Below are 16,697 nucleotides of genomic sequence, written 5' to 3'. Positions count from 1 at the left end.
TTTGATCTGCAGTGCATGAAAGCCAAAGACCCCTCATTGTTTCGCCATTTACTATGGCATGTTTCAAATGAAAACGATGCCATTAAACCACATGGGTCACAAAAGTTCAACTACATGTATTAATTAATTGAATAATCAATATATTCTTCTTCCAAGTCCTCTTTGTGCATACTTGTACATGAGACCAACACCAGGTTATAAATGGATGTAAATATTATTTTTATCTCTATGGACAGCTTTTGTGGTCTTGTGGTAGACTGATCGACTCATGTTACAGAGGTTTTGGGTTCAACTAGCTGAGTCATTGAAATCAAATGGCTTTAAAATGGACAGCTGTTGTTTCCTTTCGTATTGCAAGCACCCAGCATTTAAGTAAGACCAAAGACTGGTCAATTCGTGATCAGAATAATGTGGGTTACGGAAGTTGTATGTCTAAAGTCTAGCATAAAACAGCGAGTATTTCCATATTCACATCCCATTAATATGCAATCATCCTTAGAATGCCAAAGGGTTTGAATGGGTCCTTCATTTCTGTATTCTTGAATTTTCAGGTAATTTAAAGACATTCTTCTCTATTCATTTTACTTTAGCAACCAATTATTTATAGTATTAGCCCATCATTCTCTAAATTCCCTTTGACCCATTCAGATCCTCCTGCATGAAATATCTAATATTGCATGCAACCATCAACTAATCTCAAGGTGCACATGTACACTTGTATGCCACTCACATCAAAAACAAAATGTTAATAATGATAAACATGACTTCTTTTAAAACACTAAAACTTGGCCCGCACCATGTAAGGGATGCAACGTCTCATGGTAAGACATACTAATTCAAGGAAATGTTCCATTCTTCAATTTCAAAATCAAAGAAAAAGGACTGTCATGCAGGATTGAGTATATTTTTGCAGACAAAAAAGAATATACAATAGTGGTGGTCACAGATGTAACAGAAACTGGAGTAAACATGATGTATGACTGAAACATTAGAGAAATATTTCAAGGTGTTGGTAATGATGGAATGTTATTACAAATGAATACACAGACCACAATGCAGGTCTCTTTTCCAAATCAAATTTTGTAAATACTCCTGAAATCCCAATATCTGTGGAATCTACACAACTGTCTATTCTTGTCTTCAAAATTTACATGCATATTATAAGGCTCTTTCTTAACATGGGTCAGCCATTTACTGTCTCCTTACAACAGACTACCATCGTTTCCTCATACTTCCAAATCCTGTCAAGGGAGAGCCGAAAATTCAGTCCCTGAAATTTTCTCCCCAGAAAGTGGATCGAACCACTACATCATGACTCTCTATATAATTACATATGCAGGGTTCTCGCTAAGGATTTTTGAAGGAGAGTTCAGGGACTTGTCATTTTTAACCATGATGAGTCCAACAGCAAGAAGAAAATATCTTAATGCAATATAATGTAATATTTTAGTCTCCAATTCCTAACAGAGCAATGAAATGATATTAAATTCAGATCACTTTTAAACTTTTGCTATAAAATGATGATATTTGTGTTTAACTGTGTTCAGTTTTAACAAAATATTTCAATCTTTATGCATCTGTGGACTCACCAGTTTTGAAAATGGTGAGTCCAGACAGATTTTGCTGAGTCCAGGACTTATGGACTCGCCTTAGTGAGAACCCTGCATATGCATGAAATCTGACTCAAGAGAACATTCATTTGCTTTGAGGAGCCTAGTCCTTTCCAACTGTGTTTTAATTTGTTCTAGTATCACTATCAACGATCTCTAATAGGCTTCCAGATTAGATGACTGCAGAGGGATGAGAGAATCACAAGAATGCTTATCCTGACTAATCCTATATGTGCCTGTCCCAAAGTAAGGAGTCTGAATTTCAGTGGTTCTCCTTGATTTATTTCTGTCATACTCATCTTTGTTATCATTAGTTGTTGTAATAATTAAATGGGTGGTTGATAATAAGTTTGAATCCAAGAATGAAATTATAATTAAGTTCCAAGATTAATTGTTTGATTGTTGGTGTTGTAAGTGCCACTTTTGGGCTTTTTTGTGGCAATCAGTTTTTATAGGTGGAGGGAGTCAGAGTGCCCAGAGAAAACCACAAAACTATGATAGGAAAACTGATAATCCTTGACAATTAAAATTGGAGTCCAGTGAATTCGCACAATCTGGGTTTCGAACTCACAACCTCAGACAGTGTTGACAGTAGTAGAGCGGCTGAGCCTCAGTGTTGACCGCTAGTGATTACAAAACTACTTAGACCACATGGCCACCAAGGCCCCCAGCAAGTTCCAAGAATCTGTGCTACAATGTCCATCAGTCAAGTGTGACAGAAAACAAAAGGTTTTAAGTATTTCTCTTGTTGTCTCACACTCAGTATATGTTTAGTAGACACTGTTCAAGCATACTTTATTAATATTGTATGTATATAGTTTATCGGGTTCTTTACACATTGCTATTGTGGAATATTAGCTTTGAGCAAAAAATGTGAACCTTTTGGGCAAGTGAGACCAGTCAACAAGCAAACAAGCTTCTCAATCTGTCCAGCAGCTAATATCTAAATACAAATACATATATGAACATGTAGAAAACCTTATAATCTGTTTATCAATCTATTACTAGACTTTTCTACCTCCTTTCAACAGTTTTAATTTACCCTAGTGAACTAAAGCAAGCTTGATAAAGTCACCTCACACATTCTGAGGTCACTGAAAACTTCTCAAACACTGTTAAGTCGCTGTTAATGCTTGCTAATGTCTTTCCTTTTTACAACAAAAAGAGTGACCGAGCAGAGTGATATAGACAAACTGACAAAGGGAGGGACACTAAATATACTTACCACCACCAGGAATGTAGAAACCCAGGTGGTTCTCCTAATGTTATGTTCTTTTCCCATCGTATCTGAAATTGTTAATAAAAATATTTCAAAATCCTTTTTGATATGTTCATAATGACATAATCACATTGTCCAAATAATTTTCCTCGTTGAAGAGTTGATCTTTTTCAAGTTTACAAACATTAATCCAAGCTCATTACTTTCATTTACACAAGGAATCATTTGATTGTGGAATAATTTTGAATTCTGGAAAATTGATTAGAAATTTATGATGAAAACTAACCCAACTAAATAAGGTTAGCCATGCATGCATAACTAAGGTTAATTTTACTTTCACTATCATTTCAGTATGAACTAACTAACCCCATTTAGTCATGTGTGCATGGCTAACCCTATTTAGTTGGGTTAGTTTTCATCATTAATCTCTCATCAATTATCCAGAATTCAAAATTATTCAACAATCAAATGATTCCTGGTTTGTATATCTATTAACTTTTATCCATTGAGATAGTGAAATGTAAAGTGCAACCTCAGTCCTGACAGCATTCAGATATATCTCTGAACATAAATTGTATGTATAGAAATTATGTTGTTTTTTTTCATGTTATTTATCAAAAATCACCTATGCATCTTCATGGTCAGCAAGAGGGCAGGATATATATATATGTGCTCCAACAGTGTATGTCATGGATGTTTTATCTTAATAGGTTTCATCTTAATATCTGAACCTCTATTATACAGAGAGGGTATTTCTCATTGCCATGATTATTTTGGTATACTTTATTAGGCTACTTCAATGCCCTTTTTGTCACAAAGAATAATAAAACAAAGCTGCAGCAATGGCAATGCAAACCAAACTTGTACATGTATATATATACAACTCATAATGTAAAACTGTAGATTGGTTAAAAAAATGATATTTTGTTGTTGTTTATGTAATAAATTATATATACCTCTGATAAAAACGTCTGTGCACTTTTCTGTGCTCCAACGTGTAACAAATATTCATAAACATATAGTGCTAATCTGAAAAAAAGTAATATTTTATTATTTACAAATTGGGCAGACATTCAGAATCAGTTTCATTCATATGTTTATTGGACACAGGAAGTTGTCTTGAATTCATTGTTTACGTGTTGTGTGCATCGTACATTTGAACATTTATTCATGTGCCATCATCTTTATCAGTTTTTGGAGTCTTAGTCAGTTAAGAAGCATTGTTATTTGTTTAAATCATGAAACATGTATTTGTATTGTTGAAAGTTTAATAACCGGAAGAGCCGTGTATAATACACAGTGAATGGGGCATCCCCCAGTACAGGTGGAAAACGCTCCGCTTCACGGATTCAAATCGAAATTGCGCCCTAATAAAAATCTTATTTGGAACGAAAATGAATGCTTTCCTTCTTACATATGTTATATGTTTATAAAAACTTACTTTTCTCTTGCTTGAGCGTCTGATGGTACCGTTGATCCTTTCCCCTTGGCGTACATGCTGGGAGCTGAACTGTCACGCACCTGTCAAACCATCAAGGACGACACTGACCCCGTAGCTGTGGTAACATCAAGTTGTGCTGTCCAAAGAAGACAGTTGATTAGTCAGTTATTTTTAGAGAAGGAGAGGATCTAGAAACTGATCAACTAGAACTAGTGTGTTACAGCGACAAAGAGTAGTTGGCACAAAGCCAAATACAAAAGACGTATATTTTTGTACAAGTTAGCGGCGAGAAAAAAATAATGCGTCAATGAATGTTTACGTATTGTTAATCTAATCGACATCGCTTAAAATTATCAAACATTATGTGTAAATACATATTGGTGAAAATTCCTTAAATGTAACATTTTTATTTAATTTTCAAAATAATGACTATTCTAGCTTTTTTTTTTTTAGTTTTTCCCCCCTCAAAATTTTAACAAATATAGAATATGTAGAAATAATCTGATAGCAGATTTTGAAATTAAAAACTCTTTGGGATAAATTACTTTATTTTCTACAGTCGAAACAATTTTTTTAAAGCAAAATATTTCAAATGGTCATCTCCTTAGTTTATAATAAATATAACAAAGGTCCCACAGCAGGCTGTTGCAGATCATTTCACTAAAAGTTTATCCTATATAATATCTTTTAACCCTAATGACAATGATCGTAATTAAAACATAAATTTAAAAATTTTCGTCAGAAAATATAAGAATCATTCAACTCTATTTAAATCGACCAAAACTTTATGAATTTATAATCTAATTCCTGTTGATTTTTCCGAATTTTCGTAATAATTTTTGTCCAAAATACAAATTCGCAAATTTCTACTGAAGCTAATAAGCTTTTTTAGTCAAGTTTTTCTTAAATAATTATTTGTTTTAAAGTAAACAAAAAATGTTATATACGTGGTCAATAATATGTATACAAAAATTTTAAATAATAATGTGATATAGTGTTGACCTATTTGCAGCAAGTTAACTCAATAGATATGGGGATCTAGAAACTCCACAGAAGTCCTGAGGTTTCCTAGGGGTATACAAATAAAATAATTTTATATATAACCAAGACGTATTTCTGTCTTAAAGTAATTGCACATTTATCAGTATTGAAAACAGTGAAGAATCATCCAATTAAGTTACCTAGCTGAAAGTCTACATTAACAGACAATAAAATCAACGTGTTATTCACATTCGGCCTCTCGGTAAATACACACACACTACATCGATCGACCTGTATTTTTTGTGTTCTACGCTTGGATTTTACTCCCACGTAAAAAGACCAGATTTATGTGATGGCGGCAGGTTCAATCTCTGGTGATGAATTTGTTAAGGTAGCACATGATTTCCTTGTTTTGGCTGAAAAGACAAAGGATTTGTGGAAAATTAAAGAAATACCTGTAAGAATAATAAAGTGTCAATACACCTTAACCTGGAAACTCTTTGTCCTATTTTTGGTGGCTGCAACTCCAAGTCTACCTCCAAACTTCCGTTATATTCGTAACACTCTACATTTAACGTACGAGTGTTCTGAGAATGAATTATTCTGTTCAGGGGTTTCTCAGTGAAAAATTGAAAGAGGGTGTAAACAAATCAAGTAATAACAAACTCAAATGAAACCTATTCAGAAGAATCTTATTTATGAAAGTGATTTTTATTAGGCCTTTTAATTTGGTTCAGACCTTCAAATTGATATTTACTAAATAAAGGTGAATACTACCGTATGCACAGGCACTTGTTTCTATTCATTGGAAGACCCACTATCAACGTATATTTACGAGTAAATATACGTTGATAGTGGGTCTTCCAATGGATAGAAACAAGTGCCTGTGACCGTATGTCATGATATGATGTCTTTTTTATGAGGATTACCACTGGCCCTAATCAACCAATAAACGAAGATTTAAAAAAAAAAGAAATGATATTTGATTTTTTTTTTTTTACTTGTATAGAATTTTATTTCCAAACTTTTAAAGAGGGTGGTAAAGGGTTATTTTCGTGCAACGTGTTTTGCCATTTTTATTATAGGACCGCTAAAATTGAAAATTTTTTGGTCGTATATTGGTATCACGTTGGCGTCAGCGTCATCGTCGTCATCCGAATACTTTTGGTTTTCGCACTATAACTTAAGTTTAAGTAAATAGAAATCTATGAAATTTAAACACAAGGTTTATGACCACAAAAGGAAGGTTGGGATTGATTTTGGAAGTTTTGGTCCCAACAGTTTAGGAATTAGGGGCCAAAAAGGGCCCAAATAAGCATTTTCTTGGTTTTCGCACTATAACTTTATTTTAAGTAAATAGAAATCTATGAAATTTTAACATAAGGTCTATGACAACAAAAGGAAGGTTGGGATTGATTTTGGGAGTTATGGTCCCAAGAATTAGGGGCCAAAATTAAACTTTGTTTGATTTCATCAAAATTGAACTATTTGGGTTTCATTGATATGCTGAATCTAAACATGTACTTAGTTTTATACGACCGCAAAAATTGAAAATTTTTTGGTCGTATATTGGTATCACGCAGGCCATTCATTAGGAGGCGGTACCCGGTACTTTTACCCTCCTATGCTATTGACAAGTACCGCCTAAATGTAGGAGTTTTTATATAAGATATTCATGGAATAAATAGAAAAGTAGCACCTAGAACCGTGGAAAGTACCAGTCAACATGAAAGATTATGAAACCCCTGATCACGTTGGCGTCGTCGTCTGCGTCGTGGCCCAAATAAGCATTTTCATGGTTTTTCGCACTATAACTTTAGTTTAAGTGAAAAGAAATCTATGAAATTTTGACACAAGGTTTATGACCACAAAAGGAAGGTTGGGATTGATTTTGGGAGTTTTGGTGCCAACAGTTTAGGAATTAGGGGCCAAAAAAGGGCCCAAATAAGCATTATTCTTGGTTTTTCGCACAATAACTTTAGTATAAGTAAATAGAAATCAATGAAATTTAAACACAAGGTTTATGACCACAAAAGGAAGGTTGGGATTGATTTTAGGAGTTGAGATCCCAACAGTTTAGGAATTAGGGGCCAAAAAGGGGCCCAAATAAGCATTATTCTTGGTTTTCGCACCATAACTTTAGTATAAGTAAATAGAAATCTATGAAATTTAAACACAAGGTTTATGACCATAAAAGGAAGGTTGGGTTTGATTTTGGGAGTTTTGGTCCCAACAGTTTAGGAATAAGGGGCCCAAAGGGTCCAAAATTGAACTTTGTTTGATTTCATCAAAAATTGAATAATTGGGGTTCTTTGATATGCCGAATCTAAAAATGTACTTAGATTTTTGATTATTGGCCCAGTTTTCAAGTTGGTCCAAATCGGGGTCCAAAATTAAACTTTGTTTGATTTCATCAAAAATTGATTAATTGGGGTTCTTTGATATGCCAAATCTAACTGTGTATGTAGATTCTTAATTTTTGGTCCCGTTTTCAAATTGGTCTACATTAAAGTCCAAAGTGTCCAAAATTAAACTAAGTTTGATTTTAACAAAAATTGAATTCTTGCCTGGGCTTTTTCGATATACTGAATCTAAACATGTACTTAGATTTTTGATTATGGGCCCAGTTTTCAAGTTGGTTCAAATCAGGATCCAAAATTATTATATTAAGTATTGTGCAATAGCAAGAAATTTTTAATTGCACAGTATTCAACAATAGCAAGAAATCTTCAATTGCACAGTATTGTGCAATAGCAAGAAATTTTCAATTGCACAGTATTGCGCATTAATAGCAAGAAATCTTCAATTGCATAGTATTGTGCAAAAGCAAATATTTTCAATTGCACAGTATTGCGCAATAGCAAGAATTATCTAATCGCACAATATTGTGCAATAGCAAGAAGTTTTCAATTGGAGTTATCTTTCTTTGTCCAGAATAGTAGTTGAATCAACTTAAATCATTATTTTATACAATATACAATGTATATTCACTTTTACTACCAACTGATAAATTAAAACAATCTTTACCATTCAGTGATAACAAGCACTTTATTTTACATTTTAATATTTTATGATGTATTTAAATGAGTAGCTATTGTTGCAAACTCCATTAGAAATTTGAATTGAGATCAGTTTTGGAAAAAGGGAAAGGGGGATGTGAAAAAAAGTTGGGGGGGGGGTTAAATTTTTCTCATTTCAGATTTCATAAATAAAAAGAAAATTTCTTCAAACCTTTTTTTGAGAGGATAAATATTCAACAGCATAGTGAATTGCTCAAAGGCAAAAAAAATATTTTAAGTTCATTAGACCACATTCATTCTGTGTCAGAAACCTATGCTGTGTCAACTATTTAATCACAATCCAAATTTAGAGCTGAATCCAGCTTGAATGTTGTGTCCATACTTGCCCCAACCGTTCAGGGTTCAACCTCTGCGGTCGTATAAAGCTGCGCCCTGTGGAGCATCTGGTTTGATTATGGGCCCAGTTTTCAAGTTGGTCCAAATCGGGGTCCAAAATTAAACTTTATTTGATATCAAAAAAAAAAATCAATATATGGGGTTCTTTAATATGCTGAATCTAACCATGTATTTAGATTTTTGCTATTTAGGACCGGTTATCAAATTGGTTCACATTGAGGTCTAAAGGGTCCAAAATTGAACTTTATTTGATTTCATCAAAAATTGAATTCTTGGGGTTCTTTGATATGATGAATCTAACCATGTATTTAGATTTTAGATATTGGAATACCACAAAGGGATGGTAAGAATTGTCTTTGGAAGTTATGGCTCAAACTGTTAAGAAATAAGGTGCAAAAAAGGGGGGGAAGGGTTTCATGGTTAATGGACAATTACTTAAGTACAAAACATAATTTAAAAGCAGTGTAAGGTTGGTAATTGAAACTCATTTCTCATTAATATCTCACCTAAACTGCTCTTAAATTATGTATATTGGAAATTTGCCAAAAACTTTATTATTAATAAATTCCATTGAAAATTTGCCAAAAACTTTAGTTTAATGAACTTCATTGGAAATTTGCCAATATAAAATGTTGCATTGGAGTTATCTTTCTTTGTCCAGAATAGTAGTTAAATCAACTTAAATCATGACTGTATGGCATTTTATATTTTATGATGTATTTAAGTGAGTAGTTATTGTTGAAAACTCCATAAGAAATTTGAATTGAGATCATTTTTGGAATAAGGGAAAAGAGGGAGGTGAAAAAAATTCTTATTTCAGATTTCAGAAATGAAAAAGAAAATTTCTTCAAATATCAAAGGATTAATATTCAACAGCATACTGAATTGCTCAAAAGCAAAAAAAAAAACATTTTAAGTTCATTAGACCACATTCATTCTGTGTCAAAAACCTATGTCAATTAGTTAATCACAATCCAAATTCAGAGCTGTATCCAGTTTGAATGTTGTGTCCATACTAGCCCCAACTGTTCAGGGTTCGACATCTGCGGTCGTATATAGCTGCGCCCTGCGGAGCATCTGGTTTCTATATAAAAAAGAAGATCTGGTATGATTGCCAATGAGAAAACACTCCACAAGAGACCAAAATGACACAGAAATTAACTAAAGGTCACCATACGGCCTTTAACAATGGGCATAGCCCATACTGCATAGTCAGCTATAAAAGGCCCTGAAATGAATAAATTTTATTTATTTTCATTTTAGTAGATTAATAAAGATATTGTGATTTTTTGATTAATTTCAATTCTATAAATTATGACGTTTTCATTGCAAATATGATAAAATTGTATATAATTTGATGTTCTTTTTTCAGGACCAACAGTACTATCTGTCCAAGAAAGAAGTGAAAAAAGTGTCAAGACAACACATTGAGGAAAAGCAGGTTATTAATTCCATCCATACCATCAAACAGAACCATTAAATATGTGTGGCTGCAATGTAGGTGGAAATAGGTATCAAGTGCTATTAGAGTCCTCAAAATTTTATAGGTTGTTCATTAGTAATCAGCTCTGTGGATCCGTCTATCACGACTCTGTGTTGTACAATTACTCAAGTTTGCTTTGAAGAACTTTTTATAATTTACATGAAATACTGGGAGTGTGGAAATGAAGCTCTTTTTCAATTTGTAAGATTTTGCTTTGTTTTGATTTATGGGACTTTAATTCTAAAAAGAAAAGAAAATTTTTCTTTGATGAGAATTCAAGATTGCTTTTTTAGATTCATACTTTCTCTGCAGAATTTTAATCTTTTGAGATTTCTTATTTTTTCAATCCAGGGATTGTACACTTCCACATAATTTTGTGGTATGATGTAACTTTGGAGTTTGTAAGAAGATCCAAAGATCATATTTTATGGTTTTGTTGGCATTGATTTATGTGATTTTGATATTACAGGTATTTTGAATGTCAAAGTTCTGTTCTAGTTGATCAGATGAAAGTCATCATGAAACTAGAATCTTATAACTTGGGTTTTAAGAAACATGGAAACAATAATTTTAGTGGAGCAGTTTCTGAAACAAAAAATTTCTTTATTCTTTGATATTCTAACTTCAGGAAATATTTTAATTAAAAGAATAATACAATACTTTTTTTCTTTTTGTGGTGTTTGTTTTATAACACTTTAACTAAAGGCAAAGCATGTAGATTTATAAATTGCACAGCTGCAAACTAGAGTTATCTCCCATTAGTATTTTGAAATTTAGAAAAGCATGTAAAGTTTATATCTTATTATTTATAAGTTTGCTGTAACTGTGTTTAATCGATATAGATCTACTATGATATAACTTTTAAAAGATTTTCTTGAAACATAAGGACTTATTGTATAAAATTAAAATGTATCACCAAAAATTTATATTTACTTATTTACAGACTGAAGATTTGACTTCAATAGATGAGGAAGATGGTTGTCAACTAGAATTGAGTTCTACAGAATGTCTGACATATGAATACCATGTTGTTTACAGCCACAGTTATAATGTTCCCGTTTTATATTTTAATGTGTATCACCAGAGTAAGGTTAAAAACAGTGATAATTTTTGTTGTTCCATTTTCTAGTTAAGATTGAGCCTTGATAGTTGTACAAAACTAGAAATTACATATTTATTCTACAATTTTAACTTTTAATTACAAATATAAAACAAGACTCTTCTTACATCATAGAAATACATGAACATGTTTTGATAACTGAGCAGGACACCTATACAACATATACTAGCCATAAGGCCAAATAAAAATATATGTGAGGTTCCAGTAACCCTACCGTCCCTACTTTTTCGGCTTAAAAATAGCCTACCCTAAAGATTTTATTGTTATTTTTCATTAAGCACTGTTAAAGTCAGAATGTTGCTCCCATATACTCAATGTAAAAAAAAAACATAAAATAAAAAAAATCCGTACCTACCTACCCTAACTTTTTTTTCAGATGTATCTGGAACCACACATACTTTTTTATTTGGCCTAAGCAATAAGGAAATATTTTTTTAGGCCAAAATTTTGGTTTTGCAGATGGAAAGTTATTGAGTCTTGATGAAGTTTGGTCTGATATCCCAGAATGCTACCGAGATAGATTGTTAGAAGAGCGCTGGAGTTTTATAACACAACAGGTAATTATACATGTTGATAATTTTATATGTCAGAATTGCATATTTACAAATACTCTAATGTAGTAACTGATTTACATTTATGTTTGTAGAAACCAAACCTTTAGACATACATGTGATTCTTCCGGCGGGAGTTAAAATCTCCCGCTTTTCAGACCCTCTTCCGTCCCTCCCGTTAAAATTTGAAATCTTCCGCTTTTTGAAAATGTCAATCTCGAAAAAATTTCAGTAGACATTTCTGGTTACAAAATAGATACGGACAGGGAAAAAGTCAGAAAAACTCTAAATTGATATAGGAAAAGTCCGAGAAAAACGGAAGTTTCCTGTAATGGAATTTGCGTCAATAAGGTAAATAGGAAAATAGCCTTGAGTAAATTTCAATGAAGGTGTTAAGGATTTGACTGTATATACAACAATAAAAGATGATTGGCATTTATCTAGTAATCAATTAGCTAGTTAAATATACATGTCTGGATGATTAAAAGTGAAATACTGACAATGGAACAGTTGTATAAACATCGACTTTAATAAATTTTGATGCTGTTGAAAACATGGAACAGACTTAGTTTATACTGAACCTCAAAGACAATAAAATCAACTCAAATATGATATTTATGGCTTGTCTTCTATCTAGGCCAATGGAATACCTATATAATTGTGTTTGTCTTATACTTTGACAAAATACAAACTGTATCATGTTATCACCAAATACATGTACCTCAGCATAATATTAAAGAAGACACAGTATCTAGCCAAATTTAAAAATGGGGCAAGTCCAGTGCCAATGGTCAAGACCATACTTACTACACTTCATGCAAAGCTGACTATGGGGCCCTACTTACTTGACCAAAAATATGGAGACAGCTACCCACCAGACAGCCCACAACTCTATCAATTCAACACCTTCTGTTACAAACATGTTCAGTAGTGGTACTAAAGTTGACAATGTGACTTAAGCAGAGGTACTTTTTGCCAACTATGTATGATGGCTGATCACTTTATCTTTGAACTATATATGATGAATAAATATTTGAATCCCCCCTCCTTATCTTCTATTTTACTAAGTAAAAATGGCTATGCAGGTGCTTGAAGGTATGGAATCATTGTTTTTTTTTTAACAAAAAAGGAAGATATGCAGTTTAAACACACACGAAAAAAGCATTGTGTACGTCGATAAAAAATCTCCAGTTATGAGGCCCAAACTCCAGCTGAAAATTTCCAAATCTCCAGTTGTGGCTTGACAACTCTGTCACATGTATGTTTAGAGAAAGTCAAAACTTTAAACATTGCCCCTCTGTACAGAAAAAAGAACAATGCATCAAGTAAATGATTGGTCTTCTTCAAATAAGGGGTGTGAATAAATTTCTAGACTTACAGGAAGTGATAACTCTTACTTTATATATGTATAAAAGGATATGTAAATAAGGAAGCAACCCAATATTACAAACAAAAACAAAATTGTATGCAAAAGCAGCATTGTTTTGTTTTTGTTGTAAAAGCAATGTGTACAATATTATATGTACATAAAAAAACTGAGGTTAGTACCAAACATCTTTTATTCATGCAAAATATATAGATAGTGACATAACTTTCAGGATTTGATTTAGCATATGTTAACATGTTAAATTCAAATTTTTTCAGGAACATCCTTTACTTGGTCGTCCATTTTTCATGCTGCATCCATGTCACACTAAAGATTTGATGGCACAAGTAACAGCAATACAAGATGATGGTCACAGGTATGTCAGTTTTAACAAACACATATATATACTAGACATCAAATTGACCAGAAATTTATTACGAGAAAGTTCTTGTTGTCATAAATTCTTAAAAATAAACATTATCTGTATTTTTGAATTCTGAATCAAGACCTTTTTGAAACCCCTTCTTGAAGAAAGAAAAAAACGATTTATCTTACTCACAATTATATCCTTACAATTCTGATGTATTTTGTATTTTGCATTTGTTTTTATCTCTATTTGGACTTTTTGTGAGCTTTCTTGTGTAGATTCTTTTCATTTCAATTTAAAAGTATGAGAGAAAACTTTACATAATTATGTTTTGATCAATAGTATACATTAGTATTTATTATATCCAATTTCAATTTAAAAGTATGAGAGAAAACTTTACATAATTATGTTTTGATCAATAGTATACATAAGAATTTATTATATCCAATTTCAATTTTAAAAGTATGAGAGAAAACTTTACCAAATTATGTTTTGATCAATAGTATACATTAGTATTTATTATATCCAATTTCAATTTAAAAGTATGAGAGAAAACTTTACATAATTATGTTTTGATCAATAGTATACATTAGTATTTATTTTCTCTAATTTTTGTGCTATTTTCACATTTCCTGACTGGTGTGAGAAAAATATTTCTCCTCACTAGTGAAAAATCTGTTCTCGGCAAATGATTAGTCGAAATTTGATTATGACGTCAAAATGTTTTGTTTTCTCCTCAATTTTCCTATTGTGACGTTATGAAAAAAGGCGACCTTGCCTGATGACGTCTCATATAAAGAACACAAGTTTCTGAAAACCTTTGAAAAAGAATGATTAAAGTCATCAGAGAAATAGATTCCGACACTATAACTCATGTATTACGATATTTCTCCACTCTCGACAGTTAAATTTAATTATTTAAAATGCTCGGCAAGCCTCGCGCTTTAAATAATAAAATTTAAATGTCTCGAGTGGAGAAATATCGTAATACTCTTGTTGCAGTGTAGGAATCTATATATATCCTATTTCAATTTAAAATTATGAGAGAAAACTTTACACAATTATGTTTTGATCAATAGTATACATTAGTATTTATTATATCCAATCTTCACAGAATTATAAATAATTAAGCTTATGCTTTGATCATATTCTTTGATACAGTGGTTTGAAGTAAATACCTTAAAAAAGTAATGTAAGTGATGTTTTATAGTAAATTAAAGACAAACCAAATAACAAAACATAATAAATAATGTTTATTTAATTTAGAATTAGAATGCAAAAAATCTGTGAACTACATACATTAGAAAATTTTAAATGTCCAAATGATTTGATTACCATAGTTTTATTCATCTTATATGTTCTTTCATCCTAAATTCATACGAAAAAATATCATTGAAATGTGTTTATTTCAGAAACTACCTTCTGAGTTGGTTGTGTGCAGTAGGTCCTGTAGTTGGCTTGAAGATATCCCCACTGTATGGATATGGACATGTCAAACCTGGAGATTAATAATCTTAGTCAGTTGATATATGATATAAGATTCTACAGTGAACAACAGATAGGCTGGTGATTCAGGGTCAAAACATAAGAAGTGAACACCAGATAGGCTGGTGATTCAGTGTCAAAACATAAGAAGTGAACACATCACTGAGAAGTGTTATGTATCCTCAGGTTTCTAAGAATCTGAAAGTCCAACATGGTTTGCAGTTCCAGATAAATGCATATAGTACATTCACAGAAGGGAAATATAGAAAAAAAACTATTATTGGTGACTAGAACACATCCAATATCATCTAAATGATTACATACAAATCCTGTAAATAACAATATGTTGGAAAAAGCAAACATCCGTTTAAATCTTGACTAGTTGAACATCACTGATATGTAAAAAAAAAAAAACAAGACATCAGAATCAACTGTTTACCGTCCAGTATGTCAGAAAGCTCCTTTCTTTGTGATATTTGTCAGGCAAGTTAAAAACAAAAAAAGCAAGAGCAGACTAAAACGACACTTAAACATGCACAGCCAAGAAACCATTGATTGTGAAAAATGTGATTTTAAATTAACTAAATCTGACAGTCTTTTAAATCACAACAGATGGATCCACCTAGGAGTCAAACGCAAATCTAAAGAACCTCTCCAATACTGCAGTACCAAAACAAAACAGTCTGCACAATCATAAAACAAAATGTGTAAACAATCAACAGATCATATCTGGCCCTGACTTCAACAAAAATCTTTATCATCGTCTATTTGAAATCAACCTTACTCCAGTCAGTGTCAAGTATTTGTTGGACTTTGGACTTGATGTTCAACTCCAGGCTAGCACGGTGAAAATCACAGATATTGAAGATATCAATTTTATTCATACAGAATATTGAATCTTATCGTTTAACAATTGTGCGTGTACACTGGAGATCATCATTAACTTTGGTGATTATTGGATACCTGAAATGGAGATTAACTACCAAGCACACACACCACCATGCAAACCATTTATTACAAAAAAGAAAGGAGGACACCATGAACCATATTAAGGCAGCCATCTAGGTTTGCAGATATATAAGCAAGCAACAACATTGCTCCACACCTGTGTACTTGTAAACTTTGGTTTATTTTGCTATGTTATTTTGATATTAATAAATATTTATTTTTATCTATGTTTTTGGTTGTAACTAATACACACTCACTTTTAGTAACTCTGATTTAATTATATAAAACTTCCATCTGGTAAATTCTTTCACAGGACAAACTTATCTGCCAGATAAATCATCTGCTGGTTCTCCCAACCACTAGTTAAAACAACTGCCAATTATATCTATTGCTTGTTAACACAACTGCTGGTAGCACACAGAATATCCTGGGTAACAAATAACCTCAATCATGTCGACCATTGACGAATCACTATATAAGGAGACCAAAAACACAGTAAAACTATTTATACTAGGAAGAAGGTCCATTAAAGGACCGAAACCAGTCAGGCTTTATTTTATCATCAGGCACTGTTATTTAGTTGTAACTGCATTTTATTCAATGAAAAACATATAATTTATGCAGTTTTCCATCATGGAAACATGGTGTACAGTCATGAAACAACAAAGTAATCTATTAGCATAATCTCACCAAGCATAAAGTTGTTTCTT

General features: G+C 32.2%; 2 protein-coding genes across 19 annotated transcripts in view; one reads left to right on the top strand and one right to left on the bottom strand.

Annotated features, from left to right (window-relative positions):
• LOC143084604 (single-stranded DNA-binding protein 3-like) overlaps nucleotides 1–5,807 on the bottom strand; it is a 78,133-nt gene extending 72,326 nt beyond the window's left edge. For 6 of the 16 annotated variants that reach the window (XM_076260830.1, XM_076260831.1, XM_076260836.1 and 3 more), the window contains exons 1-4: nucleotides 5,707–5,805; nucleotides 4,271–4,406; nucleotides 3,786–3,858; nucleotides 2,836–2,897 (exon numbers count right to left, since the gene is read on the bottom strand). In XM_076260830.1, the coding sequence (XP_076116945.1) occupies nucleotides 2,836–2,897; nucleotides 3,786–3,858; nucleotides 4,271–4,326 (191 nt within the window). In that variant the 5' untranslated portion in view covers nucleotides 4,327–4,406; nucleotides 5,707–5,805. Of the gene's footprint in view, nucleotides 1–2,835; nucleotides 2,898–3,785; nucleotides 3,859–4,270; nucleotides 4,407–5,706 lie in introns of all 16 variants that reach the window. The other 10 variants (XM_076260842.1, XM_076260840.1, XM_076260845.1 and 7 more) reach the window with 3 other exon arrangements.
• Nucleotides 5,534–16,210, top strand: LOC143084771 (ubiquitin-like-conjugating enzyme ATG10). Of its 3 annotated transcripts, XR_012981168.1 has the most exons (7): nucleotides 5,548–5,708; nucleotides 10,040–10,108; nucleotides 11,094–11,235; nucleotides 11,730–11,827; nucleotides 13,466–13,563; nucleotides 14,967–15,116; nucleotides 15,161–16,210. XR_012981168.1 is itself a non-coding variant. In XM_076260847.1 (6 exons), exons 1-6 carry the CDS (start codon nucleotides 5,604–5,606, stop codon nucleotides 15,061–15,063), a joined length of 543 nt encoding a protein of 180 aa, XP_076116962.1. In that variant the 5' UTR covers nucleotides 5,534–5,603; the 3' UTR covers nucleotides 15,064–16,210. The 3 variants fall into 3 exon arrangements, 2 of the variants coding, with proteins under 2 accessions (XP_076116962.1, XP_076116961.1); XM_076260847.1 differs by having other exon boundaries at nucleotides 5,534–5,642; nucleotides 14,967–16,210; XM_076260846.1 differs by having other exon boundaries at nucleotides 5,550–5,708; nucleotides 14,967–16,210.
• The last annotated feature ends 487 nt before the right edge of the window (nucleotides 16,211–16,697 follow it).

The sequence above is a fragment of the Mytilus galloprovincialis genome, chromosome 1 (assembly GCF_965363235.1).
Source record: "Mytilus galloprovincialis chromosome 1, xbMytGall1.hap1.1, whole genome shotgun sequence".
NCBI lineage: Eukaryota > Metazoa > Mollusca > Bivalvia > Mytilida > Mytilidae > Mytilus > Mytilus galloprovincialis.
The sequence above is the reverse complement of the archived record's forward strand: the minus strand, read 5'-3'. Positions and strand labels throughout refer to the sequence as shown.

Coding starts and splice junctions, on each gene's coding strand:
- LOC143084771 (XM_076260846.1), top strand. CDS start 5,604: ATGGCGGCAGGTTCAATCTCTGGTGATGAATTTGTTAAGGTAGCACAT. Junction 11,236..11,729: donor TTTTAATGTGTATCACCAGA/GTAAGGTTAAAA, acceptor TTGGTTTTGCAG/ATGGAAAGTTATTGAGTCTT. Junction 11,828..13,465: donor GGAGTTTTATAACACAACAG/GTAATTATACAT, acceptor AAATTTTTTCAG/GAACATCCTTTACTTGGTCG.